At 40.0% G+C, this 22,727-nt stretch overlaps 1 protein-coding gene across 1 annotated transcript in view; it reads left to right on the top strand.

Annotated features, from left to right (window-relative positions):
• DCAF5 (DDB1 and CUL4 associated factor 5) overlaps positions 1-22,727 on the top strand; it is a 114,107-nt gene that overhangs the window by 6,137 nt on the left and 85,243 nt on the right. Inside the window, exons 2-3 of the mRNA XM_053927596.2 lie at positions 18,892-19,035; positions 21,800-21,836. Of these exons, the coding sequence (XP_053783571.1) occupies positions 18,892-19,035; positions 21,800-21,836 (181 nt within the window). The remainder of the gene's footprint in view (positions 1-18,891; positions 19,036-21,799; positions 21,837-22,727) is intronic.

Below are 22,727 nucleotides of genomic sequence, written 5' to 3'. Positions count from 1 at the left end.
ATTTTTCCCACTTGTTCTTCAGTCAGCTAAGTGGCATCTATCAAAGATTGGCAAATTTAGAATTCTGCCCCAGTTTGTCACTTCTGCTTAACAATAGCCTGGTGAGGTTTAACTGACCAATCTCATTAGACATTATTAGCATATCAAAAAGTTGTCTTTATGATCTGTATTATTCAAGGAATCATCACTGACTTGACTTACACCAAATCATTCTTTATTATCGAGAGTCCCTGAAAGCGGCAGCCCTCAGTCACCACATCGAAAGTGTGTGCTCCTTCACTGGTAATTGATAGATTTGGTTGTCAGGTACAGTGGGAATCATTCAGATCAGGGAAACTTTTTTGCCCAGTAAATCTTGAGACACAAATGGATACTGCTTTCCGAATGCTGAGTTAAGAAGTGGATATGTTTATTTTCTCATGCATTGACCTCTTCCGTCGCTAATAAAGTGTTTGATTTTCATCTTTTTTTCTTTTTCGTGGCTTCAAGAAAGGAGTAATTGCTTTTCTCATTGTTTTAGTCTGGGTTTATATACTCAAGGGTGGAATTAAACCTTTTCAAGTTAAAGGTACTAAAATCCTAATTCAAATGGAGATTAAGAAGGAATCAATTCTGTCTTCAATTTTGCTGCCCTACATTATATTGTTTGTTATAATTAAAAAACTGAATTTTAGGAGTAACCCTTAGATTATCATGTGAATATGAAGTTACATATCTTTTTTTTTTTTTTGAAGTTACATTTCTTATCTACTTAATTCTCTGTCCTTTAAAAATTTTGATTTTAAGTTATAAGGGTTAGGTTACTACTTGCCAGAGTTTGGGTATGTGAGCTGATTTTAGGTGATCTTTGAATGAATATTTAAATTTTAATAGTATATTTAGCCCTGTCTGGGTGGCTGACTTGTTCGGACCATCATCCCATACACCAGAAAGTTGCAGGTTCCATCCCCTGTCAGGGTACATAGCTAAGTTGCAGGTTCCATCCCCAGAAGGAGCGAGTACGGGAGGCAGCCATCCAATCATTTCTCACGATGATGTGTGTGTGTGTGTGTGTGTGTGTCTCTCTCTCTCTTGCTTCCTCTCTCTTTCTAAAATCAAACATATTCTTGAGTGAGGATTTAAAAAATAGTACATTAATTTTTATACCTATTAGAAAAGTTAACTAGCATGTATAAAATATTTTTAATGGCTTTATTGCTTAAGGTGTGGTTAAATTTTAAAAAATTAATTTAAAGAAAAATAATGGTGTATATGTTTTGTGGTTAAATCAAAAATCAAAAGATGGTCAAGATTGACTGAAGCTTGGGAAATATTGCATTAGGTGACCTTTTAAAAATCTTCTTTGCTTCCTCGTTGAGTCAGAGGGAAGGAAAGATCTTCATTTCGTGGAAAAGGAGTGGAGCAATGGAAAAGTGACTTGCCCAGAGCCACCCAGTTAGCCTTTGGCGGTCTTGACCCAAGGTCGGCCTCATGGCTCCCAGGCAGGGGCTGTTCCTTTTCTTTCTTTCTCACCTTGCCAACGCCCCGGCCCCCCCCCCCCCCCCCCCCCCCCGCCCTTGCAAATTATAAGAAAGCTCATATAGAAAGTTACAGAGGTGGAAGGACTCTTGGCCTGGAGGGAAGAGGGGGAAGTAAAGGCACAGTAGTGCTTGGGAGAGGGAGAGGGAGAGCTCCTGGGGGTGGGGCCTGTTTCTAAGTTTCCTTTTTATATGTTTCTTTCCCTTTTTTTTCTTATATGGCAGGCCAGTTTTTCTGGATCTTTTTTAAAGAATTAAATGCTGAATGCTAGCAATTTCTCAACATGTATACAACTCTATTGCTCCTCTTAGATGATAAATTGTATTTCTATGTTTTGCTGTAAAGTTAACTTGTCCCACACAAGTATCATGTTTACTTATTCATTAAAATATTTAATGTGAACTTGTGTGCTTCTTTAATTTTCATAACTATAATAATTATTAATGTACTTAGCATGTAATGTATACCAGGCCCCTTGCTAAAGCACATTATATGTCTTATTTGCCACTTGGAAAATGGCCAGTATAATCTGTCTTTTAGAAAGACAAGGGGATTTGAAGATTTTGTATTAGCTGTCATAAATAAGCTCTGAAGAATCAAGGAAGGACATTGATAAATGACTGTTGAGGGTTCTGTGATGCAGAGATCAGGTAGGACATTAGTGGAAAAATGGATATTACTATACGTTGTTTCTGGTTAAAAGGAAGTGAAATATAATTCTAGGGCTGAAAGAAAGATTTTTATTACCTCAGTCTTTGTAGAAAATTTTGGTCCAGTAGGTGCTTCATAAACGTTTGTTCTTTTCAGCTGTAAACGTACTGGTCACCACTGGCAACATAATAAAAGCTTCCTAAAACTAAACTCTCATTTTCTCACATCCCTTGCTGATCCCTCAAAAATCTACAGTGCTCCCCAGTGTCTACCAAATTAAGTAGGATGCCTCACCTGATGTTCAATTGAGACATTGCTATTTATAAAATAAATGTTTAATAATAAAAACAGCTGATGGTTGATCATGTTACTTATCAAATATTATTTGGGGGCATTTTTTTATGTTAGGCACATTTACATGAATGATCACATCTAATACTTAAAAGAATCTTTCCTAAGGTAGGGATAGTACTATTATTATTCTTATTTCAGGTATGAGGAAACAGGCTTAGAGAAGTGAGCTTGTGGAAGCTTCTGTAGTTTGTGGTGGAGCTGGATTTTCGGCCTGGGTCTGCATGAGCTCCAAGACGTGCTGCTATCTGCTCTGAAATTTTTAGAATGTTATGTGCGTTTTAAAAGGATTTGACTCTTTTCCTACATTCTTGTCTCTCAATGCTGTCACTCGGATACTTTGCTAACTGCTTTCCCCCCTTCGTGTGTAAATAGGAATGGGGGCGGTGCTGAGGGGGATGGATGTGCTGGCTTGGAGCCAACAAGCACTCTTCTGGTCGCAGCTGCTGTATGCACCCCTCAGGCAGATTTCTCTTGGTGCTAGAAATCACTTCACCTGGATTTTGGTCTTGGCAGTCGTCTATAAAGTCTACTTTTTATACTTTGTGTGTTCCACACTTGCTTACATAAATCATTTGAGTAACCTCACACTGTGTTAGCCTCACGTACTCTATCAGTCTAATTAAGAGTAAGTGTACTCTGGCCCTGGCTAGTGAGGCTCTGCGGACTGAGCGCCGGCTTGCGGACCAAATGGTCACTGGTTCAATTCCCAGTCAGGGCACATGTCTGGGTTGCAGGCCAGGTCCCCAGTAGGGGGCTTGCAAGAGGCAACCACACATTGATGTTTCCCTTTCTTTCTCCATCCCTTCCCCTCTCTGAAAATAACAAAATAAAATCTTTTTTTTTAAAAAAGAGTAAGTATACTCTGATTACTAAGTTGGTTCCTCTTCTCTATTAGCCCAACTAGAAGTACAAACAATATATATGTATTTACTCAGCCTGTAATTTGAGTTTGATATCTGCTGGTTGAGTGCATTTGGCTGAATTTCATCCAACAGAAATACGTATCTTTCCTCATAATTATACATGGGGAGAAAATATGCTTGAGGCACAGATGAATAATGTGGTTCAAAATAAAGTGCTTTTTAGGAGAAGGTTTGAACAACCTAACATGGGATTATTTGCCCAGAGAGCACTCACTTGGAAAGTTATTTGGAAGCACTTTTCCACAGACACAGTGTCATAAAAGGAGGTATAACTCCTAGATCAGATGATAAGCCTGTTTAATCCTTAATGAACTGGAAGTGTAGTGTTCTCTCCAGTAAAATTTACTTCTGTCACAGGCAACTTCATTCTTTTGTGAAAAAGAAGGCATTTTATTTCTAAGGTTATTTACTGGTTGGGTGAATAAGGGTTGCTCTGTAAGTTCCACTTTTAGGTTCCCCTTGCTTTTCACGACAATTTTCCTAAGGGATTTAGGGGAAGACGTGACAGCGGTATTTTGTTATTGCAGCTGTCGGCTGTTTCCATGCCTTCGTGTTCACACTCTCCTTGCTGCCTTCTTCACTCCTTGCACTTTGTAGTGTTGAATACCGAGATTCTATCGTGTACCTCTCAGGATTCAGAGGTGATGTGCCTCGGAGATCAAGTCCAAGTGCTCTGAGTGTTGTTTTCCTATTGGGGCCATTTTTAAAGTGGAAGTAATATTCCAGGTCTGGGGCATGTAGGAATCAACAAGAAAATGGCATTTGAGGACATTGACAGGTTTAAATAGATCCAAATAGCAGAGATGATGGTGGTAGAAAGGCAGATTCCCATCTTCCCTTTTGCCTCTGCTGGGCCTCCTGCTGGTTGATAAGATGAGGTAAGATTACTTTATATGGTTGATAAGGTAACCCTGTAGGTCCCCTGCCTGCCTTGCTACCTGCTGGGATCCTTCATAACTGAGGTGACCATATATCCTGGTTCACTTGAGACCGTCCCAGTTTCTCCATTGTTCTGGTATAATTACTAGTGCTCCTTTCATTCTTAAAAAGGCTCTAGTTTGGATGGTAAGTTACACGGCCACTTATTCATAATATCCCAGCTGCCTGGTACTCAGGAAAATTGAAAGCTCTAGTCTCTTAACTCCTCCCATTCACCATTCAATGCCTCTGGTGGAAAAGCCTCCAAGCCTCCATTTCTCCCCTCGTCCAGTCTTTCAGCTGCCACTTGTGTTTTCTGGTGCAGGAGCCCTTCTAATCTCCTATATCGTTCCAATTGTAATGTATGTGCTGCCGAAGAGAGCACTTTCAGCTGCCACTTCTAAGGTACTGGATTGAACCTGAGAGTAGGGCCTGTTAGTCCCACTCCTTGTCTTATTAGAAGGTGTGTGTGTGTGTGGCAGGGGGAACTATTAAGAAAATGTTAAGTTCAGAGGCTAAGTTACCCCTTTTTTTCTGTGTACCTCCTCTTATAGATCTTATTCTGCTGTTCATATGTACATTTATCTTTTTTTAAGTCTTCCTATATGTTGTTAGTTTTCAGAGTTGATTTTGGGGAAAGGTGCTTTTGAGGAATGATTGTCCTCTGAGTCGGGAATTTTTTCCTGAAGTGTTTTTAAGTAAAAGTAGATAAGCTGTTGATATTACAACCATGCTACAGGCTTAGTATTGTGTATTATCTGCCCAGCACTTTAGTCTGGAGTAAAATTTGGCCTCCTGCAGTGAGTAGATTGGCCCTGAGAAGAGTTTTCAGGAGTTGTAGTTTTTCAGGTATATAGCCAGTTGGCTCTAGAATATCTTTCACGTTGGGAATGTCATCACTAAAGAAGTTTAAGCCCTGACCACTGTGGCTCAGTTGTTTGGGCATCGTCCTACAAAGTGAAAGGTCGCAGGTTTGATTCCCAGTCAGGGTGCATAGGAGAGGCAACTGATGGGTGTCTCTCTCTCACACTGATGTTTCTCTCCCAGTCTTCCTCCCTCCCTTCCCCCCTCTCTAAAAATAAATAATTAAAAAATATTTTTTTAAAGAAGTTTAAGAAATCTAGGTTAGTCCTGATTTCACCATTCTCACTTGTGATCTTATACTACTGATGTTGTTTCTCTGTAGAATCATAGAATTTTGTTGCTAGAAAGGACTAATGATGAAAAAGGAGCAAAGAGTAAAGTGATTTGCCCAGTAGCTCACTGCTAGTTAACTAGTACCATCAGGGTTAAATTGTGGGTCTCCTGACCTGGTCCCTCAGGAGGGAAAGTTAAGAGGTTCTGCATTTGTAAGGGACTTGCGGTGGCTTACTCTGCCAGTACATTTGATAGGAGGTTTTGTTGTCCTTGAACATAGTTTTTTGGATTTTTTTTAAAAATTTATTTATTCATTATATATAGAGAGAGAAACACGATTTGTTGTTGCACTTATTTATGCATTCATTGGTTGCTTCTTGTATGTGCCCTGACTGGAGATTGAACCTGCAACCTTGGCAGATCAGAACGACTCTGTTCTAACCACCTGAGTAGCCCAGCCAGGGCAAAGATGGTTGCTTTGGGTAAGTTGGTGGTGTCCCATTATTTTGCAGATGAGTAAGTAGAAATTTTCCAGGGTAGAGGCAGCACTGTCATTCTGGCCAGGTCTCCAGTTTTAATTCTTAGCCTGCCTGTACTTCCTCGCTTTGGAAAGTATGTTTCCTTCCAAGAATATTACTCAGGGGGAGGAATGTTTTGCAAATCCAGATGCCTGTCAGATCTTGTTATACAACTTCCCTCATTCTGAATTTCCATTCAAGTCTTGTATTTAAATTCCAGTTGTATCTTTTTTTAAAAATCCTCACAGATATGTTTTATTGTTGATTTTAGAGAGAGAGGAAACTGGGGTAGGAGGGAAGGGAGGAGAAGGAAAGAGAAACATCAATGTAAGAGAGAAACAAGGATTGGTTGCCTCCTGTACCTGGACCCACCCCAACCTAGGATTGAACCCGAAACCTAGGTGTGTGCCCTAACTGGGGTTCAAACCCACAACCTTTTGGTGTATAGGATGACATTCCAATGAACTGAGCCACCCGGCCAGTGCTCCAGTTGTATCTCCTTGTGTTAGTCCGTAAGGCCAAGTGAGTAAGTGGGGCCTCTGAGATTGTAATGTTTCTTTTTTTATAGATGCTGTAATGATGTTTGATGGCCTAGTGCAGAGAGCATTTTCTGCCATAGATGTCTGAGGCGTGTGTTTTGCCTTAAACATATGAGCAAGAAAAAACTGAAGTTTCCATGTTTGGCAACCAGCTTCAAGCAGCCTTGATTTCATTTGAGGCTTGACAGCTCTGTTTATACCTGCTTGAGGGTGGGTATTGTGTGCCTTCCTGGAAGGCCTAAAAAAGCATTGGGACCTGCCTTGGTCCAATCTTTTTAGGATTGACCAAGAAGCAAAAAGAAGCCTTTATTGTGTTAATGTTCTTTATGCAAGGAATTTTGCAAAAGTCAGACAGGCAGTGTTCTTACTGAAAAAAACCTAAAAAATGGTAACGTGCTCAGAATGAATGAAGAGCAAGCGTGGTACAACCAGGAGGAGCATATTGTCCAGGTTAGTTGTCTGCGGCAAAAGAAAAGGGCCTGGACATAGAGACAGTCTGTGTCTAGGAGTACCAGCACCTTAATTTCCTCTCTGAAGATCCTTCTATTGTCGAGGCCCTAAGAATCTGGGTTTTTTTTTTGGCGGGGGGGGGGGGGGGTTGATACTCTTCTAGCCTTATTTAAGAAGCTTTTGTTCTTTGACATTTCACTAATTCCGTACTTTACTGTTGAGAATTTCCTGTTGAATCATACAAGTCATTAGAATTTGGCACTTATAAGACAGGCTTCCCACTTATTTATAAGTTTTAAAAATATCGTGTATTAATTATAGGAAATTTGGGAAAAAAGATATTTAAAGAAAGAAGTATTCCACCTACTCAGGATGGCCATTTTTGATACATGGGACATATTTAAGCATTTTTTATATGCATATGTACGTATTTTAAAAATGAAATTCTCTGCTGTTTTGTAACTTTTCTCTTACATAATATTAACATTTTCATAGGTCATTGCGTATTCTTGAAAAGCAGGGCTTTTCAACCTCAACAGTATTTACATTTTAGACTGGATAACCCTTTGTCACAGGGGCTGTCCTGTACATTGTAGGATGTTTAACACTATCCCTGGCTTGTAACCAGTATATGCCAGTAGCATCTCCTCAGTTGTGACAACCAGAAATTGGACATTGGCAAATTCTCCTGGGGGACAAAAATCACTCTGGGTGATTTTCTTCCAGGTGATTTTGAGAGTATGTTTATTAAACCTGGGGACAGTGAAACAAGCAAGGGCCTAGAACAGAAAGAGCAACAGGAGAGAGACTTGACAGGGCCACTTGGGCTCTAGAAATGCTACAGAAAAGAAGTGAGCCCGGGCGGGGCTGCTGTCAGCCCTCTGGAGAGTCAGGAAAGGGGGTCTTGGGGACAGGTTCAGAGGGTTACTAGCCTGGGAGGAGCTGAGGATGAGCTGTCGCTGCTCTAGGCTCCTCTGGTTGCAAATCTCCTAGGGTCTCTTAGAGCAGGGGTCCCCAACCCCTGGGGTACTGGTCCAGGCCTGTTAGGAACCAGGCCACACAGCAGGAGGTGAGTTTGACTCATCCTGAAACAATCCCCCCCATCCCCGGTCCATGGAAAAATTGTCTTCCATGAAACTGGTCCCTGATGCCAAAAAGGTTGGGGACCGCTGCCTTAGAGTTTAGGAGATGTGTGCCTTGGTTGGGGGCGGGGTGGGGGGGAGAGGAGGAAGGGAAAAGCATGGGAATGTTCCCAGGAAGGTGAGAGCACCTTACTGATTTTTATTGTATTAGAGTTTAAAGCTGAGAAAATTTAAAATTTATTTAAGAGTACAGTAATAAACTTTACATTAACAGTAATGTTTTAACTAAAAATAAATAACTTCTAAAATAAACAATAGTGAGAAGAGTAACACTATGAACATTTTTCCAAATCTCTTTAATGTCATAATAGACATTATGGAGATATTTACATTTACTCTGTTGTGAAATAGTGGTTTAGCTGATGTATATAAAGAAAATTCAGCCTTACAGATATGTAATTAGAAAAAGAGGAAGAGTATTTTGATGCCTTATGAAATAACTGTATATTCTACTTTGTTACTCTACCAAAACTCAACAAGTGGAAATTTCTTTTTTTTTTTTTTTGAAAGATTTATTTACTTAGAAGGGAAGAAACATTGATGTGCGAGAGATGCATCCATTGTTTGCCTCTTGCATGCCCCCAACTGGGGACATGGCCTGAAACCCCAGGCATGTGCTCTGACTGGGAATCGAACCAGCAACTTTTTGGTTTGCAGGCTGGCACTCAATTCACTGAGCCACACCAGCCAGGGCAACAAGTGGAAGTTTTTTAAAGATTAGTTGCAATATACAATATGAAGCCATATCAGAGAACTTTTCATAGTCTGTTACATTAAAATCTTTTACTCTGCCTTTAAAGTCTTCCTCTCAGGTTGCTGGTTTCTCTTGGAAAATTGGAACATCGGGCCACTTGGAGCCTGCATTCCTCTATGGCAGTAACTGGCTGGAGCTGAGTAGTGGCTTGTCCTTTAAAATGGGTTGAGTATTCTCCAGTATGCAATTTAATTTGGCAGTTTTGCTACATGGTCCCTGTTGTATTTGAGAGGCAGTGTTGTATTGTGGTAAGGAGCAATTGCTGGAGCCAGATTACCTGGATTCAGATCCCAGCTCACACTCTTGGTTGCTTTGTACCTTGTGGTTGTTTAGCTTATCTGTAGTTTCATCTGGACAATAAGGATATCAATAAGGATAACAATACCTGCTTCCTAGGCTTGTTAAAGGGATCAGAAGAGCCCTATGCATTGTTCTATAACCATGAGCCATTGATCATTTAAAAGATACTGATTCGCTGGGTTAGGCAGATTTTCCAGATCTTGACATGTTTCATTATATATTTTATGAAATCTTACTTGTTAATATCACCACCAATCTCATCAGGAAAGTTTTTAAGTATTGGGAGATGATTGCTTGAGCTGTTGTGAATATAGGTGTTTTCTGAATTTTATCATTGGCTACAAATATACCAGTTGTTTTCCTTGACATGACAGGTTCATCTTGTTTATTTTGAGAAAATGTCTGCCAAGTCTCAAGTCTCAATAGCCGTAGTTTGTCAGTTTTTTCAAGTAAAAATGGTGTTCATGAAAAAAACAGCCAGTTTAGCTCACAATATAAACTATCACACACATGCGTTCCACAAAGTCACCGCTGTCCTTCGCTGTTCAGTGGAAATGCTTCATGTTTACTTCCCATTTCATCATACAGAATATTAAGATGTATACTCTGGTTGAAATGTGATGAGATTATTTTTACTGCTTCATCAAGGACATTCCTGCATGAAACTGACATCTGTTTCTTACTGCCGGCATGCGGCAGTTAAGGATACACTAATGACTAGTACAGTCTGCTGACTGCCTTCATTAGCCCTAAGACACCAGTAGTTCTGCAAACCACCATTGCTTTTGCGCCATCAATGCAATGTCAACACAGTGAAAAAGGCAAATAACATTTTAGTGTTATTATGAAAATAGTTTCAACTTTGCAGCTCTCCTGGGGTTCATGGAACACTGTTTGAGAACAACTGTTCTAAAGCATGATATTAGGACAGCATGGTATCCTGTCCGGGGCCTATATCAGAATTTAACCACTTCCCTCACATGTGGGGGGGGGGGTTGGCTTTCATCACAATTCTTGTAGCTAAACCTTCATGAGAATTTGGGGGGTGCTTTTTCCTTTTTTTAAAAAAAAAAGGTTTTATTTATTTTTAGAGAGAGGGGCAGGAGAGAGAAAGAAAGGGAGAGAAACATTGACTGGTTGCTGGCCTGCAACCCAGGCATGTGCTCTGACCAGGAATCAAACCCCAACCTTTTGGTTCATAGGCTGATGCTCAATCCACGGAGCCACACCAACCAGGGTTTTCCTTTAGGATAAAATCTTAGAAATGGGATTCTGGGTCAAAGTATATGATTTTCTTATATTTATAAAATATATTTGATATATATTTGCCCTTAAAGATGGTTGAACTAACTAATTTATATTTGTACCAGTTCATTGAGACTGCATTATGGCTATTGCTGAGTATTGTTTGATCTTTGTCAGTTCACTTAGTATGTGAAAAATGGTGTCATTTAAAAAATTTATATTGCTTCAGTTCTCATATAACTGGCCTTGATTATTAGTGAGTCTGAATTTTTTTATCTTATTTTTGGCCATTTTCAGTCTTTCTTTTTTTTATTTTTAAATATACTTTATTGATTATGCTATTACAGTTGTCCCATTTCCCCCCCTTCACTCCACTCCCCCCTGCACACCCCTCCCCCCTGCATTCCCCCCCTTTAGCTCATGCCCATGGGCCATACATATAAGTTCTTTGGCTACTACATTTCCTATACTATTCTTACCCTCCCCCTGTCTATTTTATACCTACCATTTATGCTACTTATTCCCTGTACCTTTTCCCCCCCTCTCCCCCTCCCCTGTGGATACCCCTCCATGTGATCTCCATTTCTGTGGTTCTCTTCTTTTCTAGTTGTTGGCTTAGTTTGCTTTTGTTTTTGTTTTAGGTGTGGTTGTTAATAACTGAGTTTGCTGTCATTTTACTGTTCATATTTTTTATCTTCTTTTTCTTAGATAAATCCCTTTAACATTTCATATAATAAGGGCTTGGTGATGATGAACTCCTTTAACTTGATCTTATCTGGGAAGCACTTTATCTGCCCTTTCATTCTAAATGATAGCTTTGCTGGATACAGTAATCTTGGATGTAGGTCCTTGCCTTTCCTGACTTGGAATACTTCTTTCCAGCCCTTTCTTGCCTGTAAGGTCTCTTTTGAGAAATCAGCTGACAGTTTTATGGGAACTCCTTTGTAGGTAACTGTGTCCTTTTCTCTTGCTGCTTCTAAGATTCTCTCCTTCTGTTTCATCTTAGGTAATGTAATTATGATGTGCCTGGGTGTGTGCTTCCTGGAATTCCTGGAAGTCTATTTCCTTTGCCAGATTAGGGAAATTCTCCTTCATTATTTGTTCAAATGAGTTTTCAATTTTTTGTTCTTCCTCTTCTCCTTCGGGCACCCCTATAATTCAGATGTTGGAACGTTTAAAGATATCCTGGAGGTTCCTAAGCCTCTCCTCATTTTTCCAAATTCTTGTTGCTTGCTTCTTTTCTGGTTGGATGTTTCTTCTTCTGGTCCACATCATTGATTTGAGTTCCAGTTTCCTTCGCATCACTATTGGTTCCCTGTACATTTTCCTTTGTTTCTCTTAGCATAGCCTTCATTTTTTCATCTAATTTGTGACCAACTTCAACCAATTCTGTGAGCATCCCAATTACCAGTGTTTTGAACTGTGCATCTGATAGGTTGTCTATCTCTTTGTTGCTTAGTTGTATTTTTTCTGGAGCTTTGATTTGTTTTCTCATTGGGGCTATTTTTTTTGTCTTGGTGCGCCTGTTACGTAAAGGGGCGGAGCCTTAGGTGTTCAGCAGGGCGGGGTGACTCTCCTGGCTGTGCTGTGACGCTGTATGTGGGGGAGGGGTCGGAGAGGGAACACTGGCGCTTCCTCGGCTCTGCCAGTTTTCAGTCACTTCCCCCACTACCCACAAGCAAAGTGGGCCCTTCTGGTGCTGATTCCCGAGTGGGTGGGTTTGTGTACGTTCTAGGCCCCTGTGGGTCTCTCCAACGAACTCTCCTGTGAGGCTGAGAGTTTCTCCTGCTGCCGCCTCAACCCCCAAGGGGTTTTCAATCAGAGGTTTGAGGCTTCCCCCCCCCCGCCCCCCTCGCGCTGGAGCTCTGGGTTGTGCGGTCTGTCTCGCTCCTCAGTTGCTCCTGCTGGTTTATCCGCATTCGAATGAGGTACCACCCACTCCACAATCCGCCACCTCACTGAGTCCACCAACCCCCGACTTGCCGTGAATCTTCCCCGCCCGGCTGCCTGTCTCCTCCCCTCCTGCTGGTCTGGACGAATGTTTCTTCTTTAACTCCTTGGTTGTCAGACTTCCACACAGTTCGATTTTCAGTTCTGGTTGTTTTTGTTTTTAAATTGTCCTTTTGGTTGTGCAAGGAGACACAGTGTGACTACCTACGCCTCCATCTTGGCTCGAAGTCCCATTTTCGTAGTCTTTCTTTAGGCTGGTTACATCAAACTGATTAGGTTGCACCTTTGTTACAACATTCTCCTAATACCTCTTGAGATTGATCCCTAGTTACCATTGCATTTGGATGTGTGGCAAATCCCAGCTTTAGATATATAGAGGCCCTAGCTTAAAGAGATAGGTAATAAAGGTGCCTGGTACACTATTCTAAATTTCAGAAGTTTGAGCCCTACACTTTTTTTTTTACTTTTGTCATATTTAAGAGGTATCGCTTGTGGTATTACTTAAACATTGTTTTAGTTGACGTATCTTAAAACAATGCTTGAAAGGAAACTATATTATGCAATATCTATGAAATTATGGTTTAAAGTTTTTAATTAAAGGATAATTGGCACATAATATATTAGTTTCAGGTGAATAACATAGTGGTTTGACATTTATATACCTTATGTGATAACCACCCTAAGCCTAGTAACCATCTGTCAGCATGCAGAATTATCAAACTATTATTGACTAATTCCCTGAAGTGTACATCTCCATGGCTTATTTATTTCATACCTGGAAATTTGTACCTCTTATTCCCCTTCACCATTTTTACCCTTCCCTTAGCTTCCCTCCCATATCATGGGCTTTATATACCAATGTTTTGTTTGTTTTTTGCCAACACACATTAAAATACGTAACTGTTAAAATTGTTGCTCTGCTGTCTGAAATCATCCAGTGGCCTCTGCAGGGGCTTTAGAATCAGACATCGTGGATCTGAATCCCACTCTGCTTCTGAGGCAGGAGGTAGAATAGGAAATCCTGAGATACCACAGCTGTCATCAGTCAGCATCCTGATAGTAATTAGCATTGTGGTTTCCTCCCCAAGTTGTGGGAAATTACATGTGTATATGCTTAAGTAAACACCCTATAAAACCTGTAACCGTTCAATAGAAGAGAGCCATTCTCTGGCCAGGGATGGCCTGCTTCCATATTTTGGGATGATGAAGCCAAGAGAACCAAGGCTAAAGCTACTATCCCTTTGGTTTGTGGAAGAAATGAGGATTTTGTGAGTTGGGATGATTTTGACTTTGGAATTTGTAAGGTATGTGCTTGCTTTGGAATTAAATATTTTAGTGTAACCTTTGTTACGACTGAATTTCTGCATGTAATTCGTAATGAGTAAAATGCAATTCCTGGCACTTTCTGTGTGATTAGAGTCCCTATCCCTCTTTTTCTTTTTCTCTGGTCTCATGATTAGGTCAAGGACTGGGAGGAGGGAAGGGATTAGCTACTAGGAGCAAAGAAAGAATTAACTTGGAACTTTTGAGATGATTTCCAACATACTGTAACCATGTGCTTTCTGCCAAGTGGCTGTTCACCTTGGTTTGCTATGTTAAAACTGTAAATACAACAGATCATGGCATTCCTCTTTAACTGGATTGGGTTTTTGCTGTGTTTTTGTCTAACCACTTCAGTTACAGGAAGGCATGGGGCCATTTCAGGATTTGATCTTTCTCTATTTAAGTGGGTCCTGATTGTCATGTTTTCCCCTCATTTCCCTGGATATTTTGCTGGTCAGTATTGGGTCTGGTGGGTGCTCCTGATTTTAGGCTTTCACCTGGTTCTCAGAGGATTCATCAGTTATGATGCCAGAAACTTTCTCTCACTTGCTTTGCTTATTTTTATGTGGTCCATTCAATTCTTTGTTCACAACCACCAAGAGCCTGGGCCCCGTCTCCATCTGCAATACTTCTAACTGGTGGTATGCTCTTGGATCAGTGAATTTACCTTGTTCTGCCTTAGTTTTTTCACTGGCAAAATGGGGATGTTCAGGATGATCTCTTGGGTGTCTTCCAGCTCTACTGTGATCCTGGTGTTAACTTTGGATTTCTTTTTCTACTCTCAGGAATTAGAGACATTATCTTGGGATTGGTGTGCTGGAGTAGGATTTTAAAACCCTACCTCTGCTCAGTCCCACTGCTACTTGTCACCTGATTTTAGAGAAGCCATTTTATTTCATGGGGTCCCAGCTGGTTAGTTAGGGTGCTGTTGCTACTTTAATTCCTGCTTCCCATTTAATGTAAAGTTCTTAAGGCTAGGAGTCAAATAGGAGTCAAGGCTTCCATCATTGAAGCAAGCCAGTGCCTCACTTTTCACATCTTTATTTTTAGAGTGAGGGGAAAGGAAGGAGAGAGGGAGAGAAACATTAGTGTGGGGCTGCCTCTCTGTCGCATGCCCCCAGCTGGGGACCTGGCCCACAACCGAGGCATGTTCCCTGACTGGGAATTGAACCAGCGACCCTTTGGTTTGCAGGCTGGCACTCAATCCACTGACCCACACCAGCCAGGGCTCACTTTTCACAACTTTAAAATAGTGATAATGTTTCTACCCTACTTACCTAACTGGAGATGTGGAAAAATCAGATAATAGCTATATAAGTAGACTCAGCTTTTAGAACAAGAATACTAAGTAAGGACAAGGTATCAGCAGAAGTTAATATCTGTAGATGTTATCCCTCCTTTGGCTGCTTCTGCAGTAAAAGGGAAATCCATATGATGCTGCCTTCCCCTTTCAGGGGTGTCCAACCCATGGGCTGCATGCGGCCCAGCACAAAATCATAAATTTACTTAAAACCTTTCTTTGGCTCATCAGTTTTTGTGTGTTTGTGTATTGAACGTGTGGCCCAGAGACGCCACAAGGTTGGACACTCCTGCCTTATCTCTTCGTACTTGCAGGCGCACTTCCCTGACTTAGGGAGTGCCACAGGGCCTGCAGCTTTGTGACCTTGGGCAAATCACCCAACCTGAATTTACCCCAGGGCCAGATACAGCCTTTACTGAGGACTCCATTCAGCCTGTAAAATCAGGTTGCTATCTTCTCTTGAAAAATGGGAAGACCTGGCAACATGAAGCCTGCATTCCCCTAAAGCAGAAATTTTCAAGTGGTGTGCTACAAGAATTTTTAAAACATGTAATACCTGACTAAATAGTCAGGGGCACTGACCTTTTCCCTCTTGAATTGTCTGATTAAAAAATGACAACAGCCAACGCAACAACAGCCATCTGGTGTGAATGAATAAAAATTATACTTTTTTTTTGGTCAGATTAGCAAAAAATATTTTTTGATGTGCCACAGAATTTTAGTAATTAGTTTATGAGTGCCATGAGATGAAAAAGGTTGAAAATCGCTGCCCTATGCCAGTAACTGCCTGGAAGTGAGTACTGGCTTGTCCTCTCTGGTACTTGGCTTGATAATCTATAAAACCCATGATAGTAGAGCTATTATGATCCTCATTTTATATTTGATAAAACTCAGGCTCAGGGAGATTAGATTAGAAACATGAGTAAGTAGAAGGAATATGTGGGCCTCTTACCTTTTAATTTTCCACTTTTTACAGAGACTTGAGCGCAAAGAAATATTTCTCAATGAACATACTCTTGGGTCAGGCTTAAAAAAATAATAATAAAATAAAACAACAAAAACCAAAAGCTTTATTTTCATGACCTTAACTTGTAAATAATATAACATTTAGATAACACTACCCTAGGCCAGAAAACTCATAGTTGAAATAGACAAATCCTAAACACAGAACACTGTGAACCACACTTAAGGGAGTGTCTGGTAGACAACAAAATAATTTCAAGAAGGAGTCAGAACTTGATGTTGACCAACAATGGAAGGAAGAAAGAATTCAAGAAACAAAGGAACTCAAGGAGCAAAGGCAACTTTTTTCTAGAGGGAGAAGAATGAGTATGATTTGATCACTGTATCTTCTAGTGTTTTTTAAATTGTTAAAGGAAATATGTTTATGGCAAAAAGTCAAGTAGTACAGGAAGTTATAAATGAAAACATAAGTTTCCCAACAGTATATACCCAAAGAATTGAAAGTAGGAACTTGAACAGATATTTGTCCATCCACGTTCTTAGCAACATTATTCACAATAGCCAAAATGTCCATTGATGAATGAATAGTTAAACAAAATGTGGTGTGTGTGTTTGTGTGTGTGTGTGTGTTTATATATAATGGAATATTATTCAGCCTTAAGAAGGAATGAAATTCTGATACATGTTACAATATGGATGATCCTTGAAAACATGCTAAGTGAATAGCCTGACACAAAAGGATAAATGTATGATTCCACTTATATGAGACACCTGAAGTAGTCAAATTCATCGAGGCCTCAAGTGAAATGGTGGTAATTGGAGGCAAGTGGAAGTTACTGTTTATTGGTACGGAGTTTCAGTTTAGGATGATATAAAAGTTCTGGCGATGGATAGTGGTGATGGTTGCACAACAATGCAAATGTACATAATGCTACTGAATTGTACACTTAAAAACAGTTAAAATGGGCCCTGGCTGGTGTGGCTCAGTGGATTGCACTCCACCTGCGAACTGCAAGGTTGCCGGTTCCATTCCCGGTCAGGGCACATGCCTGGGTTGTGGGCCAGGTCCCCAGTTGGGGGTGTGCCAGAGGCAGCTGATCATGTATCTCTCGCACACTGATATTTCTCTTCCTCTCTTTCTCCCTCCCTTCTCCTCTCTCTAAAGTAAATAAAATCTTTTTAAAATGGTTTAAATGGTAAGTTTTATGTTACATATATTTTACACATCTTTAAAACTCTTCAAAACCCTAGCCTACATGTGGTATCCATTATAAAAAATTTCTTTTATAGCCATCTAGATATGCAAATAAAAGCACAGATATGGCCTGGCTGGTGTGGCTCAGTAGACTGAGTTCTGGTCTGTGAACCAAGAGGTTGCTGATTCGATTCCCCATCAGGGCACATGCTTGGATTGCGGGCCAGGTACCCAGTTTGGGTGTGCAAGAGGCAACCGATAGATGTTTTTCTCCCTTTCTTTCCCTCTCTCTCAAAATAAATAAAATCTTTCTTAAAAAAGCACTGGTATGCAAGTTTAAGTATATTCATTCAATATCTACTTTCAGGGGCAGTTATTTAGGTGCTGGGGACTTTGCAGTGAACAAAATAGACAAGCTTCCTGCCATCGTGAGGCTTCTTAAAAATTTGTTTTAATGAGTGGATGTTGGTATGCATACTATTTTACACCTATTTTCCCCCTTAACAAAGAGCTTTGGACAAGTGTCCAAGTTCTTAAGGCTCTGCAGGTCTAATGGCTCTGTGGTATGTCTCTACATGGTATGGATGTGCTGCGATTTGTGTCTGTTGTATTGAGTGGAGTGGGGGAGGCAGAGGTACAGTTTGCTGTGGTTTGCTGCCTGTGTTTGCTCCTGTTGTAACTTAAAATTTTATTAGGAATATGCCCTGGTTGGCATGACTTGGTGGAATGAGTGCCGGCCTGGGAACCAAAGGTTCTCCAGATGGATTCCTGGTCAGGGTACATGCCTAGGTTGTGGGCCAGGACCCCAGTGTGGGCGCACGAGAGACAACCACACATCGATTTTTTTTTTTTAATTTTTATTAGGAATATAATATAAGCTTGTTAAAGTGAAGCAATGCCAATAAAAAAAGTAAAAGTAAAAACTCTAGACTCTGTCCTCTACCTCTCTTTTAATCTTCTTCCCTGGAAGTAGTAACTACTGTCAACAGTGTGTTGCATCCTTCCATATATTTTTAATGTGTCTTCAAATATAAAGAATACATAATACATAGAATATAAATATTCTTATTCCATAGGAGCTGACTCACACAGTGTAATATAGCTCATTTAATTCAGATTTTTTGAGAGTTATGTAGAGGAAGGAGTTTGACTGAAGTTCATGAGACCTAGATTCTGTCTAGATTCTGCTACTGTAACAGACAGGCCATTCCTTGTTTGTCATTTGTATGGTGTCCCACAGTCAATGAGATCACATCAAGGAGAGTGCTTTGAAAACTAGTATGCTACAAAGATTTAAGTTCTTTTGTTGAAAGCACTAGAAACCAATTCAGGTACTGGTAAATAACCCCCTCCTCCCCAAAAAGTCCTTAATGGAAGGATTTTAGGTAGTAAGTGAAGAAATATTTAAACAACTAGGTCTCTGGAAAGTCAGGAACAGGGTGGCTTTGATGATTTCAATATCAGTGCTTATTCCTTTCCTTCTCTGCATTGTCTGTTCGAGATTTAATTCCTAGGGAAAAATGAGTGGCTTAGGGGCCGTGTATTTACCGACGGTTAAGGGGGTTGAGCCCTGGGTTTATGTGCCCCATCAGAATCTCATGGAGCTGGGGAGATGCAATTTTGGAAAAGGTGGGATTCAAAGCTAGCAAAACCAAGAGTCACCCTTGAAATATGAGCTGTTTTAACCCTAGATTCTTACTCCCCTCTTAAGGAGGAGATGATCGCCGGGTTCTGCTATGGCACATGGAACAAGCTATCCACTCCAGAGTCAAGCCCATACAGCTGAAAGGAGAGCATCATTCCAACATTTTTTGCCTGGCTTTCAACAGTGGGAATACCAAAGTATTCTCTGGAGGTGAGAAGGGAGATTTCCGCATGGGGAAATTCACTGTGGCTAGTATTTTACATAAAGAGGTGCTAAAATAACTCCTTATTTTTCTTTATTTCATTATTCTATAGAATTCCTGGTTTTCCATAGCTTGCCTTTTCTGCATTTCAGCAATTTAGACACATGTATTAGAGTAATCCATCCATCCCAATTTACCTTCCTCCTTTTCCCTTGCTCCCTGCCCCCTCTCCCTCCCTCTTTCCTTCCTCCCCTCCCCTTCTCTCCTCCCCCTCCCCTCTTCTTTCTTTCCTTCCTTCCTTCCCTCCCCCCCTCCCCCTCTTCTGCCCTGCCCTCCCTTTCATTCGTTGACGCTCATTCTTTTTTCTCTTTTTTTGGTAGAACATTTTTTACATTGTAATCTGCTACACAGACACATACATATTTGAAACAGTACTTAACATTACTATGTGTGGTACACTCTGATTTTTTTGTTTGTTTGTTTTGTCCTATTTCATTTTTTAGGATTTTAAAAGGTTGTGGCTCAAATCAATCTTGTGACGCATGGATGGCTCCTCTTTGAAAAACATTGTGTTAGGGTGTAACTGGAGGGCTTGTGCTCAGGCCAGCCTCTTCGTGATGGCTACCATCAGCTAACCACACACACTCCTTTCCGACCAGCCAGCTTCTAGTCCTGACCGCTCTTCTGCACTGCAGATTTCCCCACTGGGTATCTCCCTGTGTGTTCCAGAAGCAATTTAAATGCTACAGATCTAAAACCAAGATGATTAGCTCTCCTCCCCTGTGCAAATATTTCCTCTTATTCCCTGGATTCCCTTTCTCAGTTATAATCCCTATTTACCCAATTACTTACATTGTTAGGGTTAACTTTAAGAATCTGCTGACACTGAAGTATTTTCAACTTACAGAAATGACAGTTTCACATGGTTCAGCCTAATAGAAATCTTGAAGTCATCCTCAAACATGCCTTTCTTTCGTGTGCACGTTCTGTTAGTCACTAGACTTGAAAGCCTCTCATTCCCTCTTTACTTTCTGTTCTCTTCCTATACCTGCTGCCCTGGTTCAGACCCTCGTCTTTGACCTGGACTATTGCAGTGTCCTGTCATTTCTGCTACCAGTCTCTAATCCTCCTTTTAATTCATTGCTTATGCATGTTTTCTTTTTAAAATAAAGGGCTTTTTTTTCTTTTTATCAAATGTATTAGGGTGACATTGGTTAATAAAATCAGAGGTTTCAGGGGTACAATTCTATGACACATCATCTGTGTTTTGTATCGTGTGTCACCACCCCAAGTCATGTCTCCTCCATCACCATTTATCTCCCCTTTACCTTCTCTCTCGCCCTGCTCCCCTTTCCCTCTGGTAGTCACCATACTGTTGTCTCTGTCTGAGTTTAAAAGCAAAGCTTAACCATGTGAATCTTTTGACCCTATAGTGTCCACAGGGTACAGTTTGATCCCCAGTCTACTCTCTGGCCTCATCTCCCTCCCCCTGCATCTTGTACTCTAGTCCACGAAACCATTTGCCATCAGGTGGTTTAGGTGCTTTAGGTGCACGTGTGTCCTTTGCTCATGATATTCCTCATGGGTTGTCATTAATTGTCCAGTCCCCCACCAATGTCCCTAAGAGTTTTGAGTAATTTGAGTTTCTGTTCAAATGTCTCCTTTTCCATTAAAACACTCTTCCCTTCTGCTGTGTACTTTCACCTTGCTCCTGAAGGAAACAATTACTCCTTTATGTGTCCCCCATTTTAAGCATATCTCTACAAAAAGACAACCTGTCTTATTAATTATTTGTGTGGTTGGACCGTGAGTTTCTCAAGGCCTGGGAAGAATCTTTCTTTTCTCGCATCCCCAGCATCTCTCCTGTGCCTGCTACCCCAGATGGCATTAGTATGGGGTTTGATTTACTTCACAAGGACCCACAATAGAGTTTAGAGCCAGGGATTTAAGATGACCTGGGCCACTGCTAATTTTACACTCTATTTAAATGACTTTTGGTTGTGCTTTCAGCATAAAATGGAAGTTTTTTACTTTCTGTCTTTTCATGGTTAGGTTATTCTTTTTGGCTGTATAAACTATTTGAAGGTGGGACTACACATAATCATGAATGTATTTTTAGATTTCTTGATGTGATAAAGAAAAATGCAAGAAACAAAAATTGTAAATAAAAACTTTCCCATTATTTAGAATCATATAGTCATCAAATTCTAATGCTATAAGAGATGACGAGGATGTGAATAGTAGTAAACATTTACTGGGGGCTTTCAAGTGCTCGGCTCTATTCTGAATGCTTTTTACAAATGTGCTCCTATCCTTACAGTAAAACTATAAGGTAGGTATAGTTGTTACATCTATTTTGCAGATAAAAACTGAGCCATAGAAAAGTTGCAGGTAATATTCCAGGTCTCGCAGTTAATGCGTGTTTTGTTTAAAAAATAAAGAATAAAAAAAAGCTAGCTCGAATTGATTTGTCCTTGATCGTTTACTTTTTCCTTTATGGCCACAGCTTTTTTTTTTTACACTGGGTGATACATTTTGGAAACAGTTATGGTATACCTAGTTGTTACTATGCTTTTGAAATTTTCTAAAAGAATATCCTATCCTTAATTATTTTTTAATATCTTTTTTCTAAGTCCTAATTTGTATTAACATTGACTTCGTTCATATTTAATTTCCCCTGAAAACCTTAAAATACTGAATTGTAATGTGGACAGGGATCATTTTCTTGGAATGATCACATGTCTACTCTACTCTATCTACTTTCCCTTACAGGAAATGATGAGCAAGTCATCCTCCATGATGTTGAAAGGTAAATAGATTGTTAGTATGTGAAGGTGATTGACTCGGTTTTTCGTATGAAAAGCAGCCCAAAGTAGTTCGTGTTTTTTGAAGAAGAAAAAAAATAACATGAAACCAGCTGTCCTTTTCTATCTTATTTTGCAGATAAAAACGAGCCATAGAAAAGTTGCAGGTAATATTCCAGGTCCTCGCAGTTAATGCGTGTTTTGTTTAAAAAATAAAGAAATAAAAAAAAGCTAGCTCGAAATTGATTTGTCCTTGATCGTTTACTTTTTCCTTTATATGGCCACAGCTTTTTTTTTTTACACTGGGGTGATACATTTTGGAAACAGTTATGGTATAACCTAGTTGTTAACTATGCTTTTGAAATTTTTCTAAAAGAATATCCTATCCTTAATTATTTTTTAATATCTTTTTTCTAGAGTCCTATATTTGGATTAACATTGACTTCGTTCATATTTAATTTCCCCTGAAAACCTTAAAATACTGAATTGTAATGTGACAGGGATCATTTTCTTGAATGGATCACATTCTACTTTTTTTTCCCTTACAGGAAATATGAGCAAGTCATCCTCCATGATGTTGAAAGGTAAATAGATTGTTAGTATGTGAAGGTGATTGACTCGGTTTTTTCGTATGAAAAGCAGCCCCAAAGTAGTTCGTGGTTTTTTTGAAGAAGAAAAAAAATAACATGAAACCAGCTGTCCTTTTCTGAAGAAGATTAATAAAATTTTGATTAAAAAGAAAAAATGACATGCAAAGTTGGTATGAAATGTAGCTTTCAGGTGAAAACTTAAAAGGAGAGTTGGAAGGGAAGGAAACATAATAATAATAGGTAGGGATTTATTGTGCCAGCCCCCATTCTAAGTGCTTTGTATGTGTTAATCAATTTACCCCCATA

Source organism: Desmodus rotundus, chromosome 7 (genome assembly GCF_022682495.2).
Source record: "Desmodus rotundus isolate HL8 chromosome 7, HLdesRot8A.1, whole genome shotgun sequence".
Lineage (NCBI taxonomy): Eukaryota > Metazoa > Chordata > Mammalia > Chiroptera > Phyllostomidae > Desmodus > Desmodus rotundus.
This window is presented reverse-complemented; position numbering and strand designations above follow the sequence as displayed.